Source organism: Balaenoptera physalus (assembly GCF_965194825.1).
Source record: "Balaenoptera physalus genome assembly, chromosome: 3".
In the NCBI taxonomy this organism is placed as follows: domain Eukaryota; kingdom Metazoa; phylum Chordata; class Mammalia; order Artiodactyla; family Balaenopteridae; genus Balaenoptera; species Balaenoptera physalus.
The window spans coordinates 160,920,771-160,942,870 of record NC_138890.1 but is presented as its reverse complement, the minus strand read 5'-3'; the positions used below and the strand labels follow the sequence as shown (position 1 = coordinate 160,942,870).

General features: G+C 35.4%; 1 protein-coding gene across 8 annotated transcripts in view; it reads right to left on the bottom strand.

Annotated features, from left to right (window-relative positions):
* CDH18 (cadherin 18) overlaps positions 1-22,100 on the bottom strand; it is a 988,723-nt gene that overhangs the window by 201,292 nt on the left and 765,331 nt on the right. For all 8 annotated transcript variants that reach the window (XM_082453751.1, XM_082453750.1, XM_082453747.1 and 5 more), the window contains one exon: positions 17,761-17,880. In XM_082453751.1, the coding sequence (XP_082309877.1) occupies positions 17,761-17,880 (120 nt within the window). The remainder of the gene's footprint in view (positions 1-17,760; positions 17,881-22,100) is intronic.

Below are 22,100 nucleotides of genomic sequence, written 5' to 3'. Positions count from 1 at the left end.
AATTGTAAGAGTTAGGTACATAAGACCAAAGGAAAGAAAAAATGAGAGAGAGGAAAAAATAAATATTCTCAAGACTACAACTTCATTATTCTTTTCTGTTTCAGACACTCAACCTGTCTAAATTCAATAAGAGGAAAATGTTTGACAAATGAAATAATTATGGTAAATTATGGTAATAACATAAAATGAGAGTTATATTAGAAACTCATGTTATTTTGGAAACCACCCTCTGTGAATCACATTTTATTTCTATAAATATAGTGTTCTCATGTATATGTCACACAATGTACGAATCATTATGGAAGATATAAAGATGAGTAATGGAAATTCTCAAGGAGTTTGCATTCTAGGAATTCATTTTTCAACTATATACATATTAAATATGTTGCTTTTATTTGTCAGGAATAGTTTTCTTTGTGATCTTGCAACTCACTAATGATTTTTTTTTAGGATGATTCCCCCAAATACTTAGTTTTCTAACAGCAGTTAGATACTAATTTTCTGTCATTCATTTAAGAAAGATCCTAAACTATAAGCTTACATGACTGACAGAAATAGAAAAATTTTAAAAAGATGTTTATAGAAGACCAAAGATGAGGCACACGTTAGAAAGTGTAATAAAAATAACAATTACATAAAATCAAATTCGCGATAAAAAAATCATTTTTTTCTACAGAACTTTTATAGACTTAATTTTGTAGTTACAGTTAGATAATATATCTCCTGAGTAAAGACAACTAGAAACATATTTCCAAGTGTAAGTCACTATGTGGGATCTGGTTTGGAGGGCAACAAAAACACAGTCATGTCCACATCTTAAAGGAGCTGTCATAACATCACTTATGTGCAAAATCTAAAAACATTAAACTTGTAAAAAACAGGGAGTAAAATGGTGGTTACCAGGGGATGGAGGGGCTGAGGGGATAAGAGTGATGGTCTTTAAGGGTACAAACTTGTAACAAGTAGTAAATAAGCCCTAGAAATCCAATGCACAGTATAGTGAATATAGATAATCCTGTACCATATTTATGTCATGTGATAAATATCACTACATTAGCAATCATATTATAATAGATACTAGATAGATAGATAAATAGACAGAAAGAAATAATATTATCCTAAGGCAGTCTAGATTTCATTTTAAATATCTAAGATATTTGATTAGGAGAAAATCTAAGGAATTCAGCGTGATTGCAGTACATTTCAGGGGAAGAAATAGCCTCTTAGAATAAATATAAATATACGGAGAAAAATTGAATTGCTTGGTGACTGCATTCCATAGATGATGCTTAATGAGGTTTAAAGATTAAACAATACAATTGGAATATTTCCTGTCATCCATCTATTCAGTATTCAAAAATTAATTACCATGCAGCTAATAGGACTCAAGATACCAATGTATTAATTCCTGGCATTTTCTGCAACAGTCGCTATTGAGCAGGATACACAGAGTGAAGTACAAAAGAAGATAAATCTATGTGTTTTTTTTTTTTACCAGGAAGAAATAGTATAAAACATGTTCTAATTAACCAACAGTGATTCCTATCATTTCCTATCACTTCTATTTTACAGTCAGTGAAATTATTGTTTTCCCTTCCTGGTAACAGCTAGTAAACTTTGTTACAAGAATTTGATATTTGTGAAAAGGCAGATTCAATTGGTTTCATTTCTTTGTTTCTTTGTTCAACAGCTTTATTTCAGTTTAATTTACATACTATGAAATTCACTTAGGTGTCCAATTTAAGCCCATTCAATTATATGAATCTATCTAAGGCTAAAACAAACAGTTTAACTGACTAACACAGAACACTAATCTATAATTTTGTTTCGTGAGAACTATACCCATAGCAATTCAATTCAATAGATATTATTAATTTTGTTCATGTCATAGGACATGATGATATCCTTGCTATTGAGAAGGAGAGTTATCGGACATCTATAGTGTCTTTAAAATACTTTGCTACTTCAAGACGACGGTAATTTTTTTTTTTTTTTCAAATATGCATTCTCAATGGAGTATCAGAGAAAACTGCCTTTGGTTCCATTCTCTGATGTCACAAATATCAACTTTTAGTATAACTTTTGATATTTAACTTAAGCCAGTATGACAAATTTCCTTTTCCAGTTTAGTACTGGTACGAGAACTGTAAAATGGTTACTCATACACAGAGAGAAGTGTGCTCTCTGTGGATCATGGATTTTGGATTGAGAGGAATGAACGTCATCTCGGGGAGCCTGCTCTACACCTGCCTGGGCAGTGCACTGTGCTATCAAGGTGATTTATCGTCCTGCAAAGCACATTTCACAAAGATCCAGCTATCAGCATTGAATGTGCCTGTACATAAAAATAACATATCCAGAGTGACAACCCTGCCAGCCTTTTGTTCCGCAGTGTTTTGCATGTAACTTTTATCTTGTGTACTTGTTGCATGATCACAAAATTGCTACCGTACTGCCAACAATTACATGTTTTTTGTTTTTTTTTTAACATCTTTATTGGGGTATAATTGCTTTACAATGTTGTGTTTGTTTCTGCTATATAACAAAGTGAGTCAGCTATATGTATACATATATACCCATATCCCCTCCCTCTTCTGTCTCCCTCCCACCCTCCTTATCCCACCCCTCTAGGTGGTCACAAAGCACAAAGCTGATCTCCCTGTGCTATGCAGCTGCTTCCCACTAACTATCTATTTTACATTTGGTAGTATATATATGTCAATGCTACTTAAATCTAGAAGATTGAAAGACCAAAAGAGGAAGCACTGGCACCTATATAGAGATAACAAAACTTTCCTAAAAACCCCCAGTGGTCTCTCCTTTATATCTCACTGAACAGAACTGGGTCACAGAAGCTGTGGGGAGGCTAGGAAATCTAATTTTTTAACTGAGTTATGTCACTACACAGAAAATCAGAGTTCTGATAGGATCAGCAAAGTAAGAAATCAGTATTGAGTGGACAACCACTTGTGTCTACCATAGTGCATTAACTATTTCTTAAATACTATATAAAATGGACTTCTTGTGTTGTTAATCCCCATACACTCTGCTGCAGTTCAGGAACTCTTTAGAATTCTTTCCGGAAGAAGACAAAGTATGACAATATTTCTTTCAGCAAATTGATGATATGACACAGCTTTGAATTACTGCATTGAATTTTTCTCTAAAAGAGGGGAATTTTTTAGCATTGGGATTACCAATTAATATTTTTGTGTGTTATGTACTCAATCATAGGAAAATTATTTGAAAATTTTTGTTTATGCAATTATTATTATTGTTATTATATGAATTAGGGATGGGCTATGAAGGAGAAAAACTGACAAAACATATTCTACTGTGGAATACTCTACCTTCTACAGATATTGTGGGCCATAATTAAATGTTTTAACTTCTTAGTTATTAATAAACATAAAATATAGTTTTGGGGAAAAACTGTATGCAAGTAGATTTTCATATAGAATTATGAAAAATTAATATTGAAATCTATAAAACATTTAAAGAGGCTTTACATCTTTTAACCAAACATACATCATGATCTTCTACAAACATTTTTTTGTTCATTTTTGAAATGAAATACATTTGAAGTTAAATACTGAGGTTAAATAGAACCAAAATTGTTGATGTATTTAATTACATCATGCAGACTGAAGAATGTTACAAACTTTGTTTTCAGTTACATCCTAGGAAATGCATTGAGGCCCTCCACTAAGTGCTTTTTTCATAGCTGATTGATTTCTACTACAAGAAGTTAAGAAAAGCTAATTTTTGAGAATCAAAGCTATTATTGGTTAAGACCTAAGCATTAAAAACAATTACTTCACAGTAAGCATGCCACTTTGCCTCATCTAGAGACACTATTCTGAGTTGGGACAGTCATATTTAAGCTAAAAGGCTAGTTATTTTGCCTAATTTATTTCCCTTTAAATTACCATTCCACATTTTCTAAAAGCATTTTTCTCTTATTAAAAATATGTATAGGGGAGACCTTCAAGATGGTGGAGGAGTAAGACGTGGAGATCACCTTTCTCCCCACAAATACATCAAAAATTCATCTACATGTGGAACAACTCCTACAGAACACCTACTGAACGCTGGCAGAAGACCTCAGACCTCCCAAAAGGCAAGAAACTCCCCACGTACCTGGGTAGGGCAAAAGAAAAAAAGGAAAAACAGACAAAAGAATAGGGACGGGACCTGCACCTCTGGGAGGGAGCTGTGAAGGAGGAAAAGTTTCCACACACTAGGAAGGCCCTTTGCGGGCAGAGACTGTGGGTGGCGGAGGGGGGAGCTTCAGAGTCATGGAGGAGAGTGCAACAACAGGGGTGTGGAGGGCAAAGCGGAGAGATTCCCGCACAGAGGATCGGTGCCGACCAGCACTCACCAGCCTGAGACGCTTGTCTGCTCACCCGCCAGGGCGGGCGGGGGCTGGGAGCTGAGGCTCGGGCTTCGGAGGTCAGATCCCAGGGAGAGGACTGGGGTTGGGTGCGTGAACACAGCCTGAGGGGGCCAGTGCATCACAGCTAGCTGGGAGGGAGTCTGGGGAAAAGTCTGGAGCTGCCTAAGAGGCATGAGACCATTGTTTCAGGGTGTGCAAGGAGAGCAGATCCCTTCCCTATCTGCCCACAGAAGGCAGAGCACTGCCTAAATGAGCTCCAGAGATGGGTGTGAGCCGTGGCTATCAACTTCAACCCCAGAGACAGGCATGGAATGTTAACGCTGCTGCTGCAGCCACCAAGAATCCTGTGTGCAAGCACAGGTCACTGTCCACACCTCCCCTCCCAAGAGCCGGTGCAGCAAGCCACTATCAGAGTCCCGTGATCCAGGGACAACTTCCCTGGGAGAACATATGGCATGCCTCAGGCTGTTGCAATGTCATGTTGGCCTCTGCTGCCAAAGGCTCGCCCCGTATTCCAATTATAACTAGAGTATCCCTCCCTCCCCCCAGCCTGAGTGAGCCAGAGCCCCCTAATCAGCCGCTCCTTTAACGTCCTCCTGTCTGGGTGGGAAGCAGATGCCCCCAGGTGACCGACATGCTGAGGCAGGGCCAATCCAAAGCTGAACCCCAGGAGCTGTGCAAACAAAAAGGAGAAAGGGAGATTTCTCCATTCAGCTGCAGGAGCAGCAGATTAAAACCCCACAGTCAACTTAATGAACACTGCATCTGTGGAATACCTGAATATACAACGAATGTTCCCAAAATTGAGGTGGTAGACTTTGGGAGCAACTGTAGACTTGGGGTTTGCTTGTTGTCTCTGATTTGTTTCTGGTTTTTATGTATATCTTAGTTTAGTTTTTAGTGCTTGTTATCACTGGTGGATTTGTTTATTGGTTTGGTTGATCTCTTCTTTTTTTTAATTTTTTTAATCTAATTTTTTAAAATTTTATTATTTTTTATTATTTTTTTCCTTTTTTCTCTTTTTGTGAGTGTGTATATGTATGTTTTTTTGTGTGATTTTTGTCTCTTTAGGTTTGCTTTTACCATTTGTTCTGCGATTCTGACTGTTTGTTTTTTGTTGTTGTTTGTTTGTTTTCTTCTTATGATTGTGTGTGTATCTTTCTTAGTGTGATTTTGTCTGTTTAGTTATGCTTTTACCTTTTGGTTTGGGGTCTTATGTGTTCTTTTTTATTTCTTTTCTTTTTTTTTTTCTTCCTTTTCTTCTGAGCCATGTGGCTGGCAGGGTCTTAGTGCTCTGGCTGGGTGTCAGGCCTGAGCCTCTGAGGTGGGACAGCCAAGTCCAGGACATTGGACCATCAGAGACCACCAGGCCCCATGTAATATCAATCGGCAAGAGCTCTCTCAGAGATCTCCGTCTCAACGCTAAGACCCAGCATCAGCCAATGGCCAGGAAGCTCCAGTGCTGGATGCTCCATGCCAAACTAGCAAGACAGGAACACAAGCCCACCCATTAGCAGAGAGGCTGCCGAAAGTCATACTAAGTTTACAAACACCCCAAAACACAACACCAGACGTGGCCATGACCAACAGAAGGACAAGATTCAGCACCACCCACCAGAACACAGACACCAGCCCTCTCCACCAGGAAGCCAACACAAGCCACTGAACCAACCTCACCCACTGGGGGCAGACACCAAAAACAATGGGAACTACGAACATGCAGCCTGAGAAAAGGAGACTCCAAACACAGTAAGTTATGCAAAATGAGAAAACAGAGAAATATGCAACAGATGAAGGAGCAAAGTAAAAACCCACCAAACCAAACAAATGAAGAGGAAATAAGCAGTCTACCTGAAAAAGAATTCAAAGTAATGATAGTAAAGATGATCCAAAATCTTGGAAATAGAATGGAGAAAATACAAGAAACGTTTAACAAGGACCTAGAAGAACTAAAGAGCAAACAATGATGAACAACACAATATATGAAATTAAAAAAATCTCTAGAAGGAATCAATAGCAGAATAATTGAGGCAGAAGAACAGATAAGTGACCTGGAAGATAAAATAGTGGAAATAACAGCCTCAGAGCAGAATAAAGATAAAAGAATGAAAAGAATTGAGGATAGTCTCAGAGACCTATGGGACAACGTTAAATGCACCAACATTCGAATTATAGGGGTCCCAGAAAAGAAGAGAAAAAGAAAGGGACTGAGAAAATATTTGAAGAGATTATAGTTGAAAACTTCCCAAACATGGGAAAGGAAATACTCAATCAACTCCAGGAAGCACAGAGAGTCCCATACAGAATAAATCCAAGGAGAAACCTGCCGAGACATGTATTAATCAAACTATCAAAAATTAAATACAAAGTAAAAATATTAAAAGCAGCAAGGGAAAAGCAACAAATAACATAAAAGGGAATCCTCATAAGGTTAACAGCTGATCTTTCAGCAGAAACTCTGCAAGCCAGAAGGGAGTGGGAGGACATATTTAAAGTGTTGAAAGGGAAAAACGTACAACCAAGATTACTCTACCCAGCAAGGATCTCATTCAAATTTGACAGAAAAATTAAAACCTTTACAGACAAGCAAAAGTTAAGAGAATTCAGCACTACCAAACCAGCTATACAACAAATGCTAAAGGAACTTCCCTAGGCAGGAAACACAAGAGAAGGAAAAGACCTACAATAACAAGCCCAAAACAATTGAGAAAATGGTAATAGGAACATACATATCAATAATTACCTTAAATGTAAATGGATTAAATGCTCCAACCAAAAGACAAAGACTGGCTGAATGGATACAAAAACAAAACATATATATAGATGCTGTCTACAGGAGACTCACTTCAGACCTAGGGGCAGACTGAAAGTGAGGGGATGGAAAAAGATATTGCATGCAAACGGAAATCAAAAGAAAGCTGGAGTAGAAATTCTCATATCAGACAAATAGACTTTAAAATAAAGACTATTACAAGAGACAAAGAAGGACATTACATAATGATCAAGGGATCAATCCAAGAAGACGATATAACAATTGTAAATATTTGTTTACAATTACAATGCAACCAACATGGGAGCATTTCAATACTTAAGACAAATGCTAACAGCCATAAAAGGGGAAATTGACAGTAACAACAGGGGACTTTAGGGGACTTTAACACCCCACTATCACCAACGGACAGATCATCCAAAATGAAAATAAATAAGGAAACACAGGCTTTAAATGACACATTAAACAAGGTGGATTTAATTGATATTTATAGGAGATTCCAGCTAAAAACAAAAGAATACACTTTCTTCTCAAGGGCTCACGGAACATTCTCCAGGACAGGTCATATCTTGGATCACAAATCAAGCCTTGGTAAACTTAAGAAAATTGAAATTGTATCAGGTATCTTTCCTGACCACAATGCTATGAGACCAGAGAGCAATTACAGGAAAAAACAATGTAAAATATAAAAACACATGGAGGCTAAACAATACACTACTAAATAAGCAAGGGGTCATGAGGAAGTCAAAGAGGAAATCAATGAACACTTAGAAACAAATGACAATGTAAACACGAATACCCAAAACATATAGGATACAGCAAAAGCAGTTCTAAGAGGGAAGTTTAGAGCAATACAATCCTACCTCAAGAAACAAGAAACATCTCAAATAAACAACCTAACCTTACACCTAAAGCAATTAGAGAAAGAAGAACAACAAAAAAAAAAAACCCAAAGTTACAAGAAGGAAAGAAATCATAAAGATCAGATCAGAGATAAATGAAAAAGAACTGAAGGAAACGATAGCAAAGATCAACAAAACTAAAAGCTGGTTCTTTGAGAAGATCAACAAAATTGATAAACTATTAGCCAGACCCATCAAGAAAAGAAGGGAGAAGACTTAAGTCAACATAATTAGAAATGAAAAAGGAGAAGTAACAACTGACACTGCAGAAATATAAAGAATCATGAGAGATTACTAGATGCAACTATATGCCAATACAATGGATAACCTCATTGAAATGGACAAATTCTTAGAACAGTAGAACCTTCTAAAACTGAACCAGGAGGAAACAGAAAATATGAACAGACCAATCACAAGCATTGATATTGAGACTGTGATTAAAAATCTTCAAACAAACGAAAGCCCAGGGCAAGATGCCTTCACAGGTGAATTCTATCAAACATTTAGAGACGAGCTTACACCTACCCTTCTCAAACTCTTCAAAAATATAGACACTCCCAAACTCATTCTACCATGCCACCATCACGCTGATGCCAAAACCAGACAAAGATGCCACAAAAAAAGAAAACTACACACCAATATCACTGATGAACATAGATGTAAAAATCCTCAACAAAATACTAGCAAACAGAATCCAACAGCACATTAAATGGATCATACACCATGATCAAGTGGGGTTTATCCCAGGAATGCAAGGACTCTTCAATATATGCAAATCAATCAATGTGATACACCATATTTAAAAAAATGAAGGATAAAACCACATGATAATCTCAACAGATGCATAAAAAACTTTTGACAAAATTAAACACCAATTTATGATGAAAACTCTCCAGAAAGTAGGGATAGAAGGAAATTACCTCAACATAATAAAGCCGTTATATGGCAAACCCACAGCCAACATCATTCTCAATGGTGAAAAGCTTAAAACATTTCCACTAAGATCAGGAGCAAGACAAAGTTGCCCACTCTCATCACTATTATTCAACATACTTTTGGAAGTTTTAGCCACAGCAATCAGAGAAGGAAAAGAAATAAAAGGAATCCAAATCGGAAACGAAGAAGTAAAAGTGTCACTGTTTGCAGATGACATGATACTATACACAGAGAATCTTAAAGATGCTATCAGAAAACTACTAGAGCTAATCAATGAATTAGGTAATGCAGCAGGAGACAAAGTTAAAGCACATAAATCTCCTTCCTTCCCATACACTAATGATGAAAAATCTGAGAGAGAACTTAAGGAAACACTCCCATTTACCATTTCAACAAAAAGAATAAAATACTTAGGAATAAACCTATCAAAGGACACAAAACACCTGTATGCAGAAAAATATAAGACACTGGAGAGACATACCATGTTCTTGGACTGGAAGAATCAACATTGTGAAAATGACTATACTACCCAAAGTAATCTACAGATTCAGTGCAATCCCTATCAAACTACCAATGGCATTTTTCACAGAACTAGAACTAAAAATTTTATAATTTGCATGGAAACACAAAAGACCCTGAATAGCCAAAGCAATCATGAGAAAGAAAAACTCAGCTGGAAGAATCAGGCTCCCTAACTTCAGACTATACTACAAAGCTACAGTAATCAAGACACTATGGTTCTGGCACCAAAACAGAAATACAGATCAATGCAACAGGATAGAAAGCCCAGAGATAAACCCACGCACATATGGTCACCTTATCTTTGATAAAGGAGGCAAGAATATACAATAGAGAAAAGACAGCCTCTTCAATAATTAGTGCTGGGAAAATTGAACAGCTACATGTAAAAGAATGAAGTTAGAACACTCCTTAACACCATACACAAAAATAAACTCAAAATGGATTAAAGACCTAAATGTAAGGCCAGACACTATAAACCTCTTAGAGGAAAACATAGGCAGAACACTCTATGACATAAATCACAGCAAGATCCTTTTTGACCCACCTCCTAGAGAAAAGGATATAAAAACAAAAATAAACAAATGGGACCTAGTGAAACTTAAAAAACTTTTGCACAGCAAAGGAAACCATAAACAAGACAAAAAGGCAAACCACAGAATGGGAGAAAATATTTGCAAATGAAGCAACTGACAAAGGATTAAGCTCCAAAATATACAAGCAGCTCATGCAGCTCCATATCAAAAAAACAAACAACCCAATCCAAAAATGGGCAGAAGACCTAAACAGACATTTCTCCAAAGAAGATATACAGATTGCCAACAAACACATGAAAGGACACTCAATATCACTAATCATTAGTGAAATGCAAATCAAAACCACAATGAGGTATCTTCTCACACCGGTCAGAATGGCCATCATCAAAAAATCTACAAACAATAAAAGCTGGAGAGGGTGTGGAGAAAAGGGAACCCTCTTGCACTGTTGGTGGGAATGTAAATTGATACAGCCACTATGGAGAACAGTATGGAGGTCCCTTAAAAAACTAAAAATAGAACTACCATATGACCCAGCAATCCCACTACTGGGCATATACCCTGAGAAAACCATAATTCAAAAGAGACATGTACCACGATATTCACTGCAGCACTATTTACAATAGCTAGGACATGGAAGCAACCTAAATGTCCATTGACAGATGAATGGATAAAGAAGATGTGGCACATGTATACAATGGAATATTATTCCACCATAAAATGAAATGAAATTGAGTTATTTGTAGTAAGGTGGATGGACCTAGAGTCTGTCATACAGAGTGAAGTAAGTCAGAATGAGAAAAATAAATACCATATGCCAACACATATATATGTAATCTAAAAAAAAAAAATTGTTCTGAAGAATCTAGGGGCAGGACAGGAATAAAGACACAGATGTAGGGAATGGACTTGAGGACACAGGGAGGGGGAAGGGTAAGCTGGGACGAAGTGAGAGAGTGGCTTGGACTTATATATACTACCATATGTAAAATACATAGCTAGTGGGAAGCAGCCACATAGCACAGGGAGATCAGCTCGGTGCTTTGTGTCCACCTAGAGGGGTGGGATAGGGAGGGTGGGAGGGAGATGCAGGAGGGAGGACATATGGGGATATATGTATATGTATAGCTGATTCACTTTGCTATAAAGTAGAACCTAACACACCATTGTAAAGCAATTATATGCCAATAAAGATGTTAAAAAAAAGAAAGTAAAAAAACCACAATGAGGTATTTTCTCACACCGGTCAGAATGGCCATCATCAAAAAATCTACAAACAGTAAAAGCTGGAGAGGGTGTGGAGAAAAGGGAACCCTCTTGCACTGTTGGTGGGAATGTAAATTGATACAGCCACTATGGAGAACAGTATGCAGGTCCCGTAAAAAACTAAAAACAGAACTACCATATGACCCAGCAATCCCACTACTGGGCATATACCCTGAGAAAACCATAATTCAAAAAGAGATATGTACCACAATATTCATTACAGCACTATTTACAATAGCCAGGATATGGAAGCAAGCTAAGTGTCCATCGACAGATGAATGGATAAAGAAGATGTGGCACATGTATACAATGGAATATTACTCAGCCATAAAAAGAAATAAAATTGAGTTATTTGTAGTAAGGTGGCTGGTCCTAGAGTCTGTCATACAGAGTGAAGTAAGTCAGAAAGAGAAAAACAAATACTGTATGCTAACACATATATATGGAATCTAAAAAAAAAAAAAAATGCTGCTGATGAACCTAGGGGCAGGACAGGAATAAAGATGCAGACATAGAGAATGGACTTGAGGATATGGGGAGGGGGAAGGGTAAACTGGGCTGAAGTGAGAGAGTAGCATTGACATATATGCACCACCAAATGTAAAATCGCTAGTGGGAAGCAGCTGCATAGCACAGGGATGTCAGTTCAGTGCTTTGTGACCGCCTAGTGGGGTGGGTTAGGGAGGGTGAGAAGGAGGCTCAATAGGGAAGGGAAATAGGGATATATGTATACATATAGTTGATTCACAGCAGAAACTAACACAACATTGTAATGCAATTATACTCCAAAAAAGACTTTTTTTAAAAAGACTAGATTAATAATTTTAGTGGAGAATTAAAAGTGATAAAAATAGGAAATTTCAAAACTAAATTAAAAAATTACAATAAGCAAGAAAAAATAATATTTATAAACACAACTTTCTTGAAATTTTGGAAAAGGAATTTACGTAAGATTTAATAGTGGAACTCTTACTTTTTAAAATTTTGTGTAGTTATTTGGACTAAAAATATTCTTCCAAATGAAATCTTGCTTTTTCTACTTTAGATGGACTCTTTCAAACTCATCATGGTGAACTATATAGTAATTTTGGAAATTCTTGTCAATGTTAAAGGAAAGAGAGAAAAATGAGAGAACCTTACTGAGTACCTATGTTTTTCCAATGACTGGATTAAGTAAGAGCATTGCATTACCCTCCTCACTGGAATCGTCATTACATTATACATATATATACAAGGAAACTAGAACATAAAATTTAAGTAGCTTGATCAATTTACTATGATACTAAGTACATCCTAAGATTTGACCATGAAGTATTCCCAAGTCATTTTGGAATAATCCTTGGTATTTTGGAAAAATAATAAATATGAATTACTTCACTATACTAATTAAACTATAACATGACTAAATATTTATTTGTTTTCATAGGAAGGCCAATTAAATATTTCTTTATTATATTTACAATAATGCCTTTTAAAAATAAGTAGTAATATTATTTGTGCCTTTAGAACCAATAGGCATCACTAGGTGTAGTGCATTTTATTTGATGTCAACTGCCCTGTTCCCTGTGGAATGCATGTCATTAACGCAGAAAGGTTTGACAGACAAGAGATTTGAAACCCAACGTCTACCCTTTTTTTAACATCATGTCACAGAAACATTCAAGTACTAAAGTGAACTAGAAGTGTTGAAAAAAATCTGGTATGTTCTTTGTATCGATATATAATTAATGGATTACTGGACTGAATGTCAATATTATGACATAGTATGAGTGTGTTTCATGTTTGGTAATTGCAATCGTTGTTGCTTTTGTTGTGGTCATCCATGTACAATGCTTGGTGTCAGTCTATTTATCTCTTGTAAAAATAAAATACAGTGTGTGTGTGTGTGTGTGTGTGTGTGGAAAAAAAAAAGAAGAAAAAAAAGAAAACGGAAAAAAAAAAAATATATATATATATATATAATTAAAAGGTAGTCTTTCTAGTATTACTATTCGTATGTATCTGAAAATCAAATGTAGAATTTATCAACAGAAATGTTTTAAGCTACTATATTTTCTAATTAAATATTCATTTTAAATAAGTAAAAATTAATATTGTATGAAAAATGATTCACAATTTAAAATATAAGTGCATCTATATTAAACTGCATAAATGTGTCAATAGTCTTTATTAGGTGTGTGGCAAAAAACCACTATGAGTTTCATTTACGCAGAATCCATCATTGACTATCACTGATTTATGTTTCATATTAATTATGGTCAAAAGAGCTGGTATTCACCACTGCTAGTGCTGTAAGCGGTTGTAAATAAAGAATAAATAGGATTTTGTAAACCTGCATACCCTTGTTTTCCCTGACATCAGGTTTTAATCCAGGTTTTCATGTTTCCTGAATTGACCATAAGGAAGATTCAACACATTCCCATGTGAAATAGGTACAGGCATACGTTAACATATATGTACCAGCTAAAATAACAAGAAGTAATTCATAAGCTGTGGACTATGAAACAGCTAGTGGAGAAAATCATCAAGTGGCTATAAATACCACGACCATTCAAAGATATGCATTCTCATTTAAAAACCTCATACCTGCCCTTTGTGAATCCTCCATTCTAAGACCCTGGAAAGAAACATGGTAGGTTTCTGGTTTTGTCTTCCACCTAAGTCAAGGGAAGTAGTTATTTTATAGCAACTCAATCATCAAGCTTCTGTTATCACCTCCTGACCTAAATTTCGTAGTTTCTAAAGAAGCAAAGAGTCCTTGTACATACAGATTTATTTTTAAAGCAGTTGACAGTGTATTAACTAGAGTACGATTGAGATTTGAGTCATGTTAATAAACAACCATAAGCCCAGATTTCTCTTCACTTCAGTTCTCTGACCACTTCATATGGCTTTCTTACTCAGCTGCCTTCCTCAAACTACTTTGCTTAGGGTTAGTAGTTTTCATGAACATTAAAATGGTTCCTCCATATAATAACTCTAAAAGTGTTTTCTTGCTGAATTAAAATGAATGTATTTAAGTAGAATTATCCTCATAAAGCCTACATTAACACGATTTCTACATGAGTCTGGCCGGAAATATTATATGTCTTTTACAATTCATTGTCATCTCAGTTATTTTTTCATAGTCTTCTGTATCTTTCAAATAGTAGTTAATGTTAAATCACTCATTAATGGGTATTCCTCTTTTGTCGTTATACATTAAGCAAACATCATGAAATAGTTTCCGCAACAAAACTTATTTGAAACAATAAATTATTCACAAGATTTATGTTTCATCATATTGATTAATGGGATTCCAGTAGAAAACAATACATACCTTATTAAACAAATTGTGTATAGTATAGTAACTCAAGAGCCACAAAATTATTTTCTCTGGATACAGCAATTCATACATAGTTAATATAATAGGAAGCAAGGCCTCATTGGCAGCTTGTCATTGGAAAATCAGGTTAAGTACCAAGATGTACCTTTTAACATAATGGAAACAAGGCAATCCAAAGTCCTGACCTTAACCATAATCACTCACAACTCTATTTGGGCACAAAAGTTCTGATTTATTATAATTCATCTTCATCGAAAGTACTAATTGGAAACGTTATAATATAGTCATGCCAAATGAGATGATAGAATTAAAGTATTACTATTAAAATGTACATTTTTAAGTAACTATTATCCCAACATTTATTATATAACATCTCATCTATAGCAACTGATTCCTTAGTTCTAGGTATGTTTGTATTTTATTCCAGTTATTTAAGGCACAATTTTCACTAAATCCATTAGTTCTAAGGATGTTTAATTGACTTGTAAGAGGTCTTTTAAGCTTAAATTACCAAAAAAGTCTTAGCTTTGAAGAGAATACTCAGCATTTTGTTTTCTAATTGCTCTTAGCACTTTCTACAGACAACAGGCTAAGAGATTTGCATATTTAAACAATCTTTGTAGTAGAGCATATATCCATAGACTCCCATGATGCTTCAGACAATACAATATTGAAATTAAAACATATCAACGTGGAGGCATACACTTCATTCAATAAATCATTTTGCTTAAAGAAAGGAACAAAAAATTGTAGGAGCAAAGATCATTTCAATAGAGCAGTACCTGAATAGCAGCTTATTTATATTTCAGATAATTATTTTTGTTTACTGAAGTACTTAATTAACCCATAATAAATATGTACAACCAAATGCAATTTTTATTTGAATATTGTGTTTGATGTATTTGCTTCACTAAAACACAAACTACAGCAGAGTCTAACACTAGTCAAATCTTGTCCTCAGTGGCCTGCTTTCTTTGTCCAAAGTAAATATGCATGCACACACACACACACACCTACCTGCATGTGCTCACACCAACACATGCAAACACTCAGACAGATGACTCAGACATACACTAACACACAGAATTTGGTATTTGGTATTAAAGAAGATCAAGAAGTGTGTGGAAAGTTTTAAAACCCACATAAGATGTCTATACCCTAGCCATGTTCTATTAAGTAAATATAATATTTATGTATAAACAAAAATTTGGCTTTCTATAAGGACAGTTGAGTAAATCCATGTATGTGTGCACGTGTGTGCATGCATGAACATGTGTTTGTGTGTATGTAATCCTAAAACAAGGTAACTGGAATGGTCTCCTCATTTCTTTCCTTCAGGAAGATGCATATTTAAAGTGAGAAATACACATCTTTCATATATAAAAGAACCATGGTTATTGGGAAAGTACCACAAAATGAGCAATGCTATTGTCAAGTAATGATGTGGCTTAAGATTTTCTATCACTACAATGGCAACCATATTACAATATGTAAGTGCATTAAATCAACATTTTGTACCCCTTAAATTTACAGTGTTATATGTCAAATACACCTCAATAAAAAATATTTTCAATTAATTTAAAAGTCTCCTACCAGAACAACATGTACATATATATACGTATATATATACATATATGCATTATACATACACGTATATATGTATATATGTGTATATATATGTATATATATATAGATATATAATTTTTGCCCCAGAATTTTGATTATTCGGTTAATAAACAATTTTTTTCTAACTATTCAGTAATAGCTTAGTACTACAAGAATGTATATATCTCATACTCACTTTAGGTCACATTATGTTGTTTGTTTTTATTATCTCCCAATTCTTATTTTTTATTTCACTTAATTAAATATTATAATTCATTTTATAATTGTAATGCATATAATACGTGGATATATATATGTGTATATTCTTCATTTACATATCTATATCTATACACCTTTTTCATTCTTTTCTTCTTAAATTATAGAAATTTCAGGGGTTAAGCAGTATGTCTGAGACCTCTTCGTGCCAGTGTACTTTGTGTTGGAGTGCACCAGGGAAAGAAAGAAGGCACCTTCTTGTAAACATGATAATGACAATCCTCCTAGCAATCTAATGGCTTAACTATTGGAGTCTGATTGTCCATAGCATCGTTTCAGCTGATGTATCTCACCGTCTGAGACAATGGTTAATAAACTGTAACCTGTAGACTTACTGAGCAGGGTTCCCTGAAAAATTGTTGTATGCTATGTAACAATATGAGGATGAGGGGATATTTATGACCAAATATGACTCTTCTGTGTTAGTTATGTGGCAGTGCCCTTTACTTGAAGATCCCACATGTTAACTTGATTCAGAATGCATCTCACGTGACCAGAAAGGATCCAGGAAGCTGCTGGAACATCCTGGACCTCTCTCTGCTCCATCTGTGTCTCCTGATTGTGTACGTTCTTGAAACTGTTTATTAAACTTGAAACATTTCATACTGAACATTTAGTTACATTAATAATGGGTTTATATTTAGCTTTAGCCAAGTTTCTATTTACAAATTGTTTGTCAATAAGGCCATGAGTTTTTGTGTTTTTTAGACTATGCTGCTATAACATAGCCCTAAAATGAATTTTTGAGTATCCTTCATTTTCATTTTGGCATCACATAATATAATATGATATGATTATTTTGGCTACAGAAAGAGAGAAGAGGTGGAGCAGAATTCATATTTTTCCTTAACAAATGCTTACATGTGTTTGGCTTTATTCTCAGTTAATCTGTTTTACGTAACACAATACTTGAGGGCTGAAGCGTTATGTAACCTCTGTTTTAAATAGACAGCATTTATTTAAATGTCACAGAAATATGCAAAGATAAGAAGCATTTTACTGGTATGGATATAAATGATGGATAATCAAATATTAAGGAGAGCAGTTAATTTATCTTCAATTATTCAATCACATTGTTTTAGAAAAAGTGAGGGCATTTTTTTTTTGAGGGCATTTTTTAATGTGCTAAAATAACAATATCTAATGTAGAAGAGTACACAGACATGAAAATATTGCTTTCTTTTACTGTAGCATGCATCTGCACACAAATTATCCATAAAGACACTAACCTGTTTTAGGGTCTACAGAGAAGTAGGGCTGTCCCTGGAGAATGCTGTAAACCACCCGAGCACTGTTTCCATAGGTAGGGTCATCTGCATCAGTGGCTGTCACCTGTAGAACAGAGGTACCTGTGCATTCAGGAAAACAAATTTTAGTGTGTGATGGCATTAAACACATGATTAATTTGTACACAGAAAAAGGTAACGCTGAAATACTTATGGAGAGTGATAATTTCTTGTACTTCTTAGATTTCTCTCTCAAACACGGTCCCTGCTTTCTTTCTGTGCCACTAATTGTCTTAAATGAGAGCCCAGAATGGAGTGTTTGGTTTCAGATAGTTTAATGTGATTCTTTATATGCTGATACCATTATAATGGGTCTCTTTTAACCCTCACATAATCAGTGTCGGGTTAGGTCAATGCTCAAGAATCAAACAGGTGTTAACTGGGGATAAAAATCAAAAGTATTTTGAGAGTGTACAGTTGACTCTTGAACAATGCTGGGGGTACTGACAATTTTCAGTTTTTACTTTTAATAATTAAGTCTATGATTTAGGTCTGACACACCTACTAAGGGTCTAATATCTACTTAACTACAAAGTTTTTACTTCTATGTTGGAATTCAGACACAACTTTAAGCAAAACTTTTTCTGTACCTTCAAAGGATCCTAGAAAGTTAATAGACTTAGTATGTCAAGTTCATTTGACAATCCTTATTAGCAGAACATAAATGTACAGTTGGCCCTCCATATATATGGTTCCACATCCACGAATGCAACCAACTGCTGATTGTGTACTATGTTATGATCTGCAGTGGCTGAATTTCTGGATATGGAACTCACGGATATGGATATGGAGGGCCAGCTACGGGACTTGAGTATCTGCAGGTTCTGGTGTCCACGGGGGTCCTGGAACCAATTCCTTTCAGATACTGAGGGATGACTGTATATAGATTTTTAATAAAGTGCCATGATTTTGGCCTCTAAATAGTATTTTTATATTGAGATGCTAAGCAAAAATATAACTAGTAATTATGCACACTCAGAAGAAAAGGACTGTTTATACCTAAGAGAAATTTCTAATTGTGGATAATAAAACATAATGGTGACACCAAATTCTGGCAGGAAATTAGGCCTTTCATACACTGCTGGTGGAAATGTAAGTTTAGAAAATTCTTAAATAAACAAACATACATTTACCATACAATCCAGCAAATTGTACTCTTGGGCATTTATGCTAAAGTAATAAAAATATACGCTCACATAAAAGCCTATTTACAAATATTCACAGCAACATTATTCTTAGTAGCACCAAACTGGAAGAAGCCCAGATATCCTTCAATGGGAAAATGGTTAAACAAACCATGGTACAGTATTACTATGGAATACTACTTAGCAATAAAAATGAACAGAATATTAATATATGCACTAACTTGGATAAATTCTTCAGGGAATCATACCCAGGAGGGGAAAAGACAGTCCTCAAAGGCTATATACTGTATGATTCCATTTATTTAACATTCTTGAAGTGATGCAATTTTAGAAATGGATGACAGATTAGTAGTTGCCAGAGTCGGGAAACAAGGAGTGGAAAGGGGTGGGTTTGGTCATAAAAGGGCAACATGAGAGATAATGATGATGCTGGAATTGGTCAGTATTTTGATTATGGATACGTGCGAACTAAACACATACATACACACACAGGTAAAACTAGGGAAATCTAAATAAAATTGGTAAATAATTTCAATAACCTGGTTATGATATTGTTTTATATTGGATATTTTGCAGGATGTTAGCATGGGGTAAAACTGGGTAAAGGGTACAAGAAATCTATATCGTTTCTCATGAATGCATGTGAATCTATGATGACCTCAAATTTTAAAGTTTAAAATGTATATCTTCTTGCTTCACTGTTAGTCCATTCTTAGAGAGCCTTATTTGGGCTTGGATGTGTACCATAATTTTTCTCATTATAGCACTATGATTTCTGGCTTGATAAACTTTTCAGAGCTAGTCACATGTAGACTACCTCTTCCATGACTAAGTATAATAATTACTATAGAACATTAAACACTTCTGCTGTGACTTCTCAACACCTGTTCCATACCCATATTCATCTCTCCAACTTGTTCAGAGAATACCAGTAGGTAGATATTTACCCAAAAATGTTGGTTTAGGAGGGAGGCATTTTCATTTGGTACCTCATTGAAGAAATTAAAATCTGTAGTAGGTACCCAGGTCAGACTCTAAAATGTGTAAAAAAGCCCATACTATGGTTAAAATGTTATAAAATTATACCAGTCAAATCTTTGATCTTATAGGAAAAATGCTGATCATACCGGGCATACAAGAATTACTAGGATTCAAAAAAAAAAAAAAACAACAGTATAGCTAGAAAGCAGTAAAATAATGGCCATCTTTTAAGAAACCACAGTTATAAAATGCTCAGGTTTTAAAACTTGCTGTGGCCTTACAATAGTGATTTAGGTCTAAATAATTTTAATGTCTAAACTGTAGCCCCAAAGCAACCATTCCATGAAGAAAAGGCAAATAGTGCAAGATCACACGTCATTTACTCTGACAGGCTGGACCACCACAGGAAAGAAAGAGTGCTCTGCTTGGCTTGAGCTGTCTTTAAAAGCCCAGGCTTATTAAGTGAAAGCTGCGATGCATGAGTGGAGTGACAAATGAAATAAAGAAAAAGGAGAAAAGGAGGAAGAAAAGAAATAGAGGTAGTATGGTGGTGTTGACTAAGTGATGGTTTAAAGTACCAAAAAGAAGTGGGCAGAGCAGAAAAGAGTTCCAGAGGAGAGAAAGAAGATATACTAACTCTCTACCGTGGTCAAAAAGTATGGTCATTATCAATCACAGACACCTCTGTACCATTGGTCGCAAGGGTAGTGGGCAATTCTATCTGTGTGTAAAGCAAAGAACAGTAAATTACCTCTATCATTGTATTTGGTGGCATCTGAAGGTATCAGTCTGCCACTCTGAGTAAACAGATTGCTGGTTGAAGAGAGCATAGGTATATGCACAGCACAACTCAACCAAAAATCAACCTGCCCCAGAATACAGCAGGAGTGAGTTAAATAGCAGGGGTGAAAAATAAATTGTTCAAAGATTCCCTACCAAGGAGTTCTAAACCAAAAGGAAAACATTATACTTATTTTATTTTCTTGTTTATTTGAAGGTTTGATGGGAACGTTTTAAGAACCATTGGTGCTTTTGGAAGTTCTTTTACATTATGGAAAAAAAAGCTTTTTTTTTTTAAATTAGAAATATATAAATAATAAAAACATAAAACGCCTCAGGGTGTGTGTTATGAGTTGGATTGTTTTCCCTCAAAGTTCATATGTTGAATTTCTGAACTCCAGTGCTTTAAGAGGTGATTTTATTAGGAAATAGGGTCATTATAGATGTAATTAATTAAGATGAAGTCACACTGCAGTAGTTTGGGCCCCTACCCTAACATGACTGGTGTCCTTATAAAAACAGGAAATTTAGAGGGAGACAGACAGACACACACACACACACACACATACACACACAGAGGAAGTACATTATGTGAAGATGAAGGCAGTGATCAAGGTGATACTTGCACAAGCCAAGGTAAGTCAAAGACTGCCCGCAAAGCACCAGAAGCTGGAGGAGAGGGTTGGAACAGATGCTTCCCCAGCGCTTGAAGAGGGAACATGGCCCTGCTGATACCTTGACCTCAGGCATCTAGCTTCAGGAACAGTGATACAATAAACTTGTGTTGCTTAAGCTACCGAGTTTGTGGTCCTTTGGTGCAAGCAGCCCTAGCAAACTGATACTTTGTGCTACGGCTGCAGTGGAAGGAAGTGACATTTATTCTCAGAATTTACTGTTGTTCTTTGACTCTGGACAAGAGTCTGAAGTTACAAGCCAAGAAAAAAATGATGGATAATATCCTAGACTATTTGATGCCAGATACATCAAAAAGGAGATAAAATCAAAAGTTAATCTCACAATTAGAAAAAATTAAATTAGGTAGGAATTAATGGTATTTGATTTTTTTTCTGAATATTAAGCATTACTAGTGATCCACCTATTAGCATTCTAAGTAAATTAATTAGTTACATTGGTCATTTTAATAAAGACTTTTTTATTCCTGGTTAAAAGTTTAAGTGAAAAAGAAATTATCGGCATGGATATATCTATGTCTGAGAAAAGTATCCCATATTGGACAATTCAATTCCTTTATTCATGCTATGGGCCCTAACTGTGTACATAATAGAAGAGAGAAAATTATTATCCTCTACAGTGTTAGATTTCCAAAGAAAAATACAAAAAGATACCTAAAAGTCCATTATTCCACTAGAATATTAA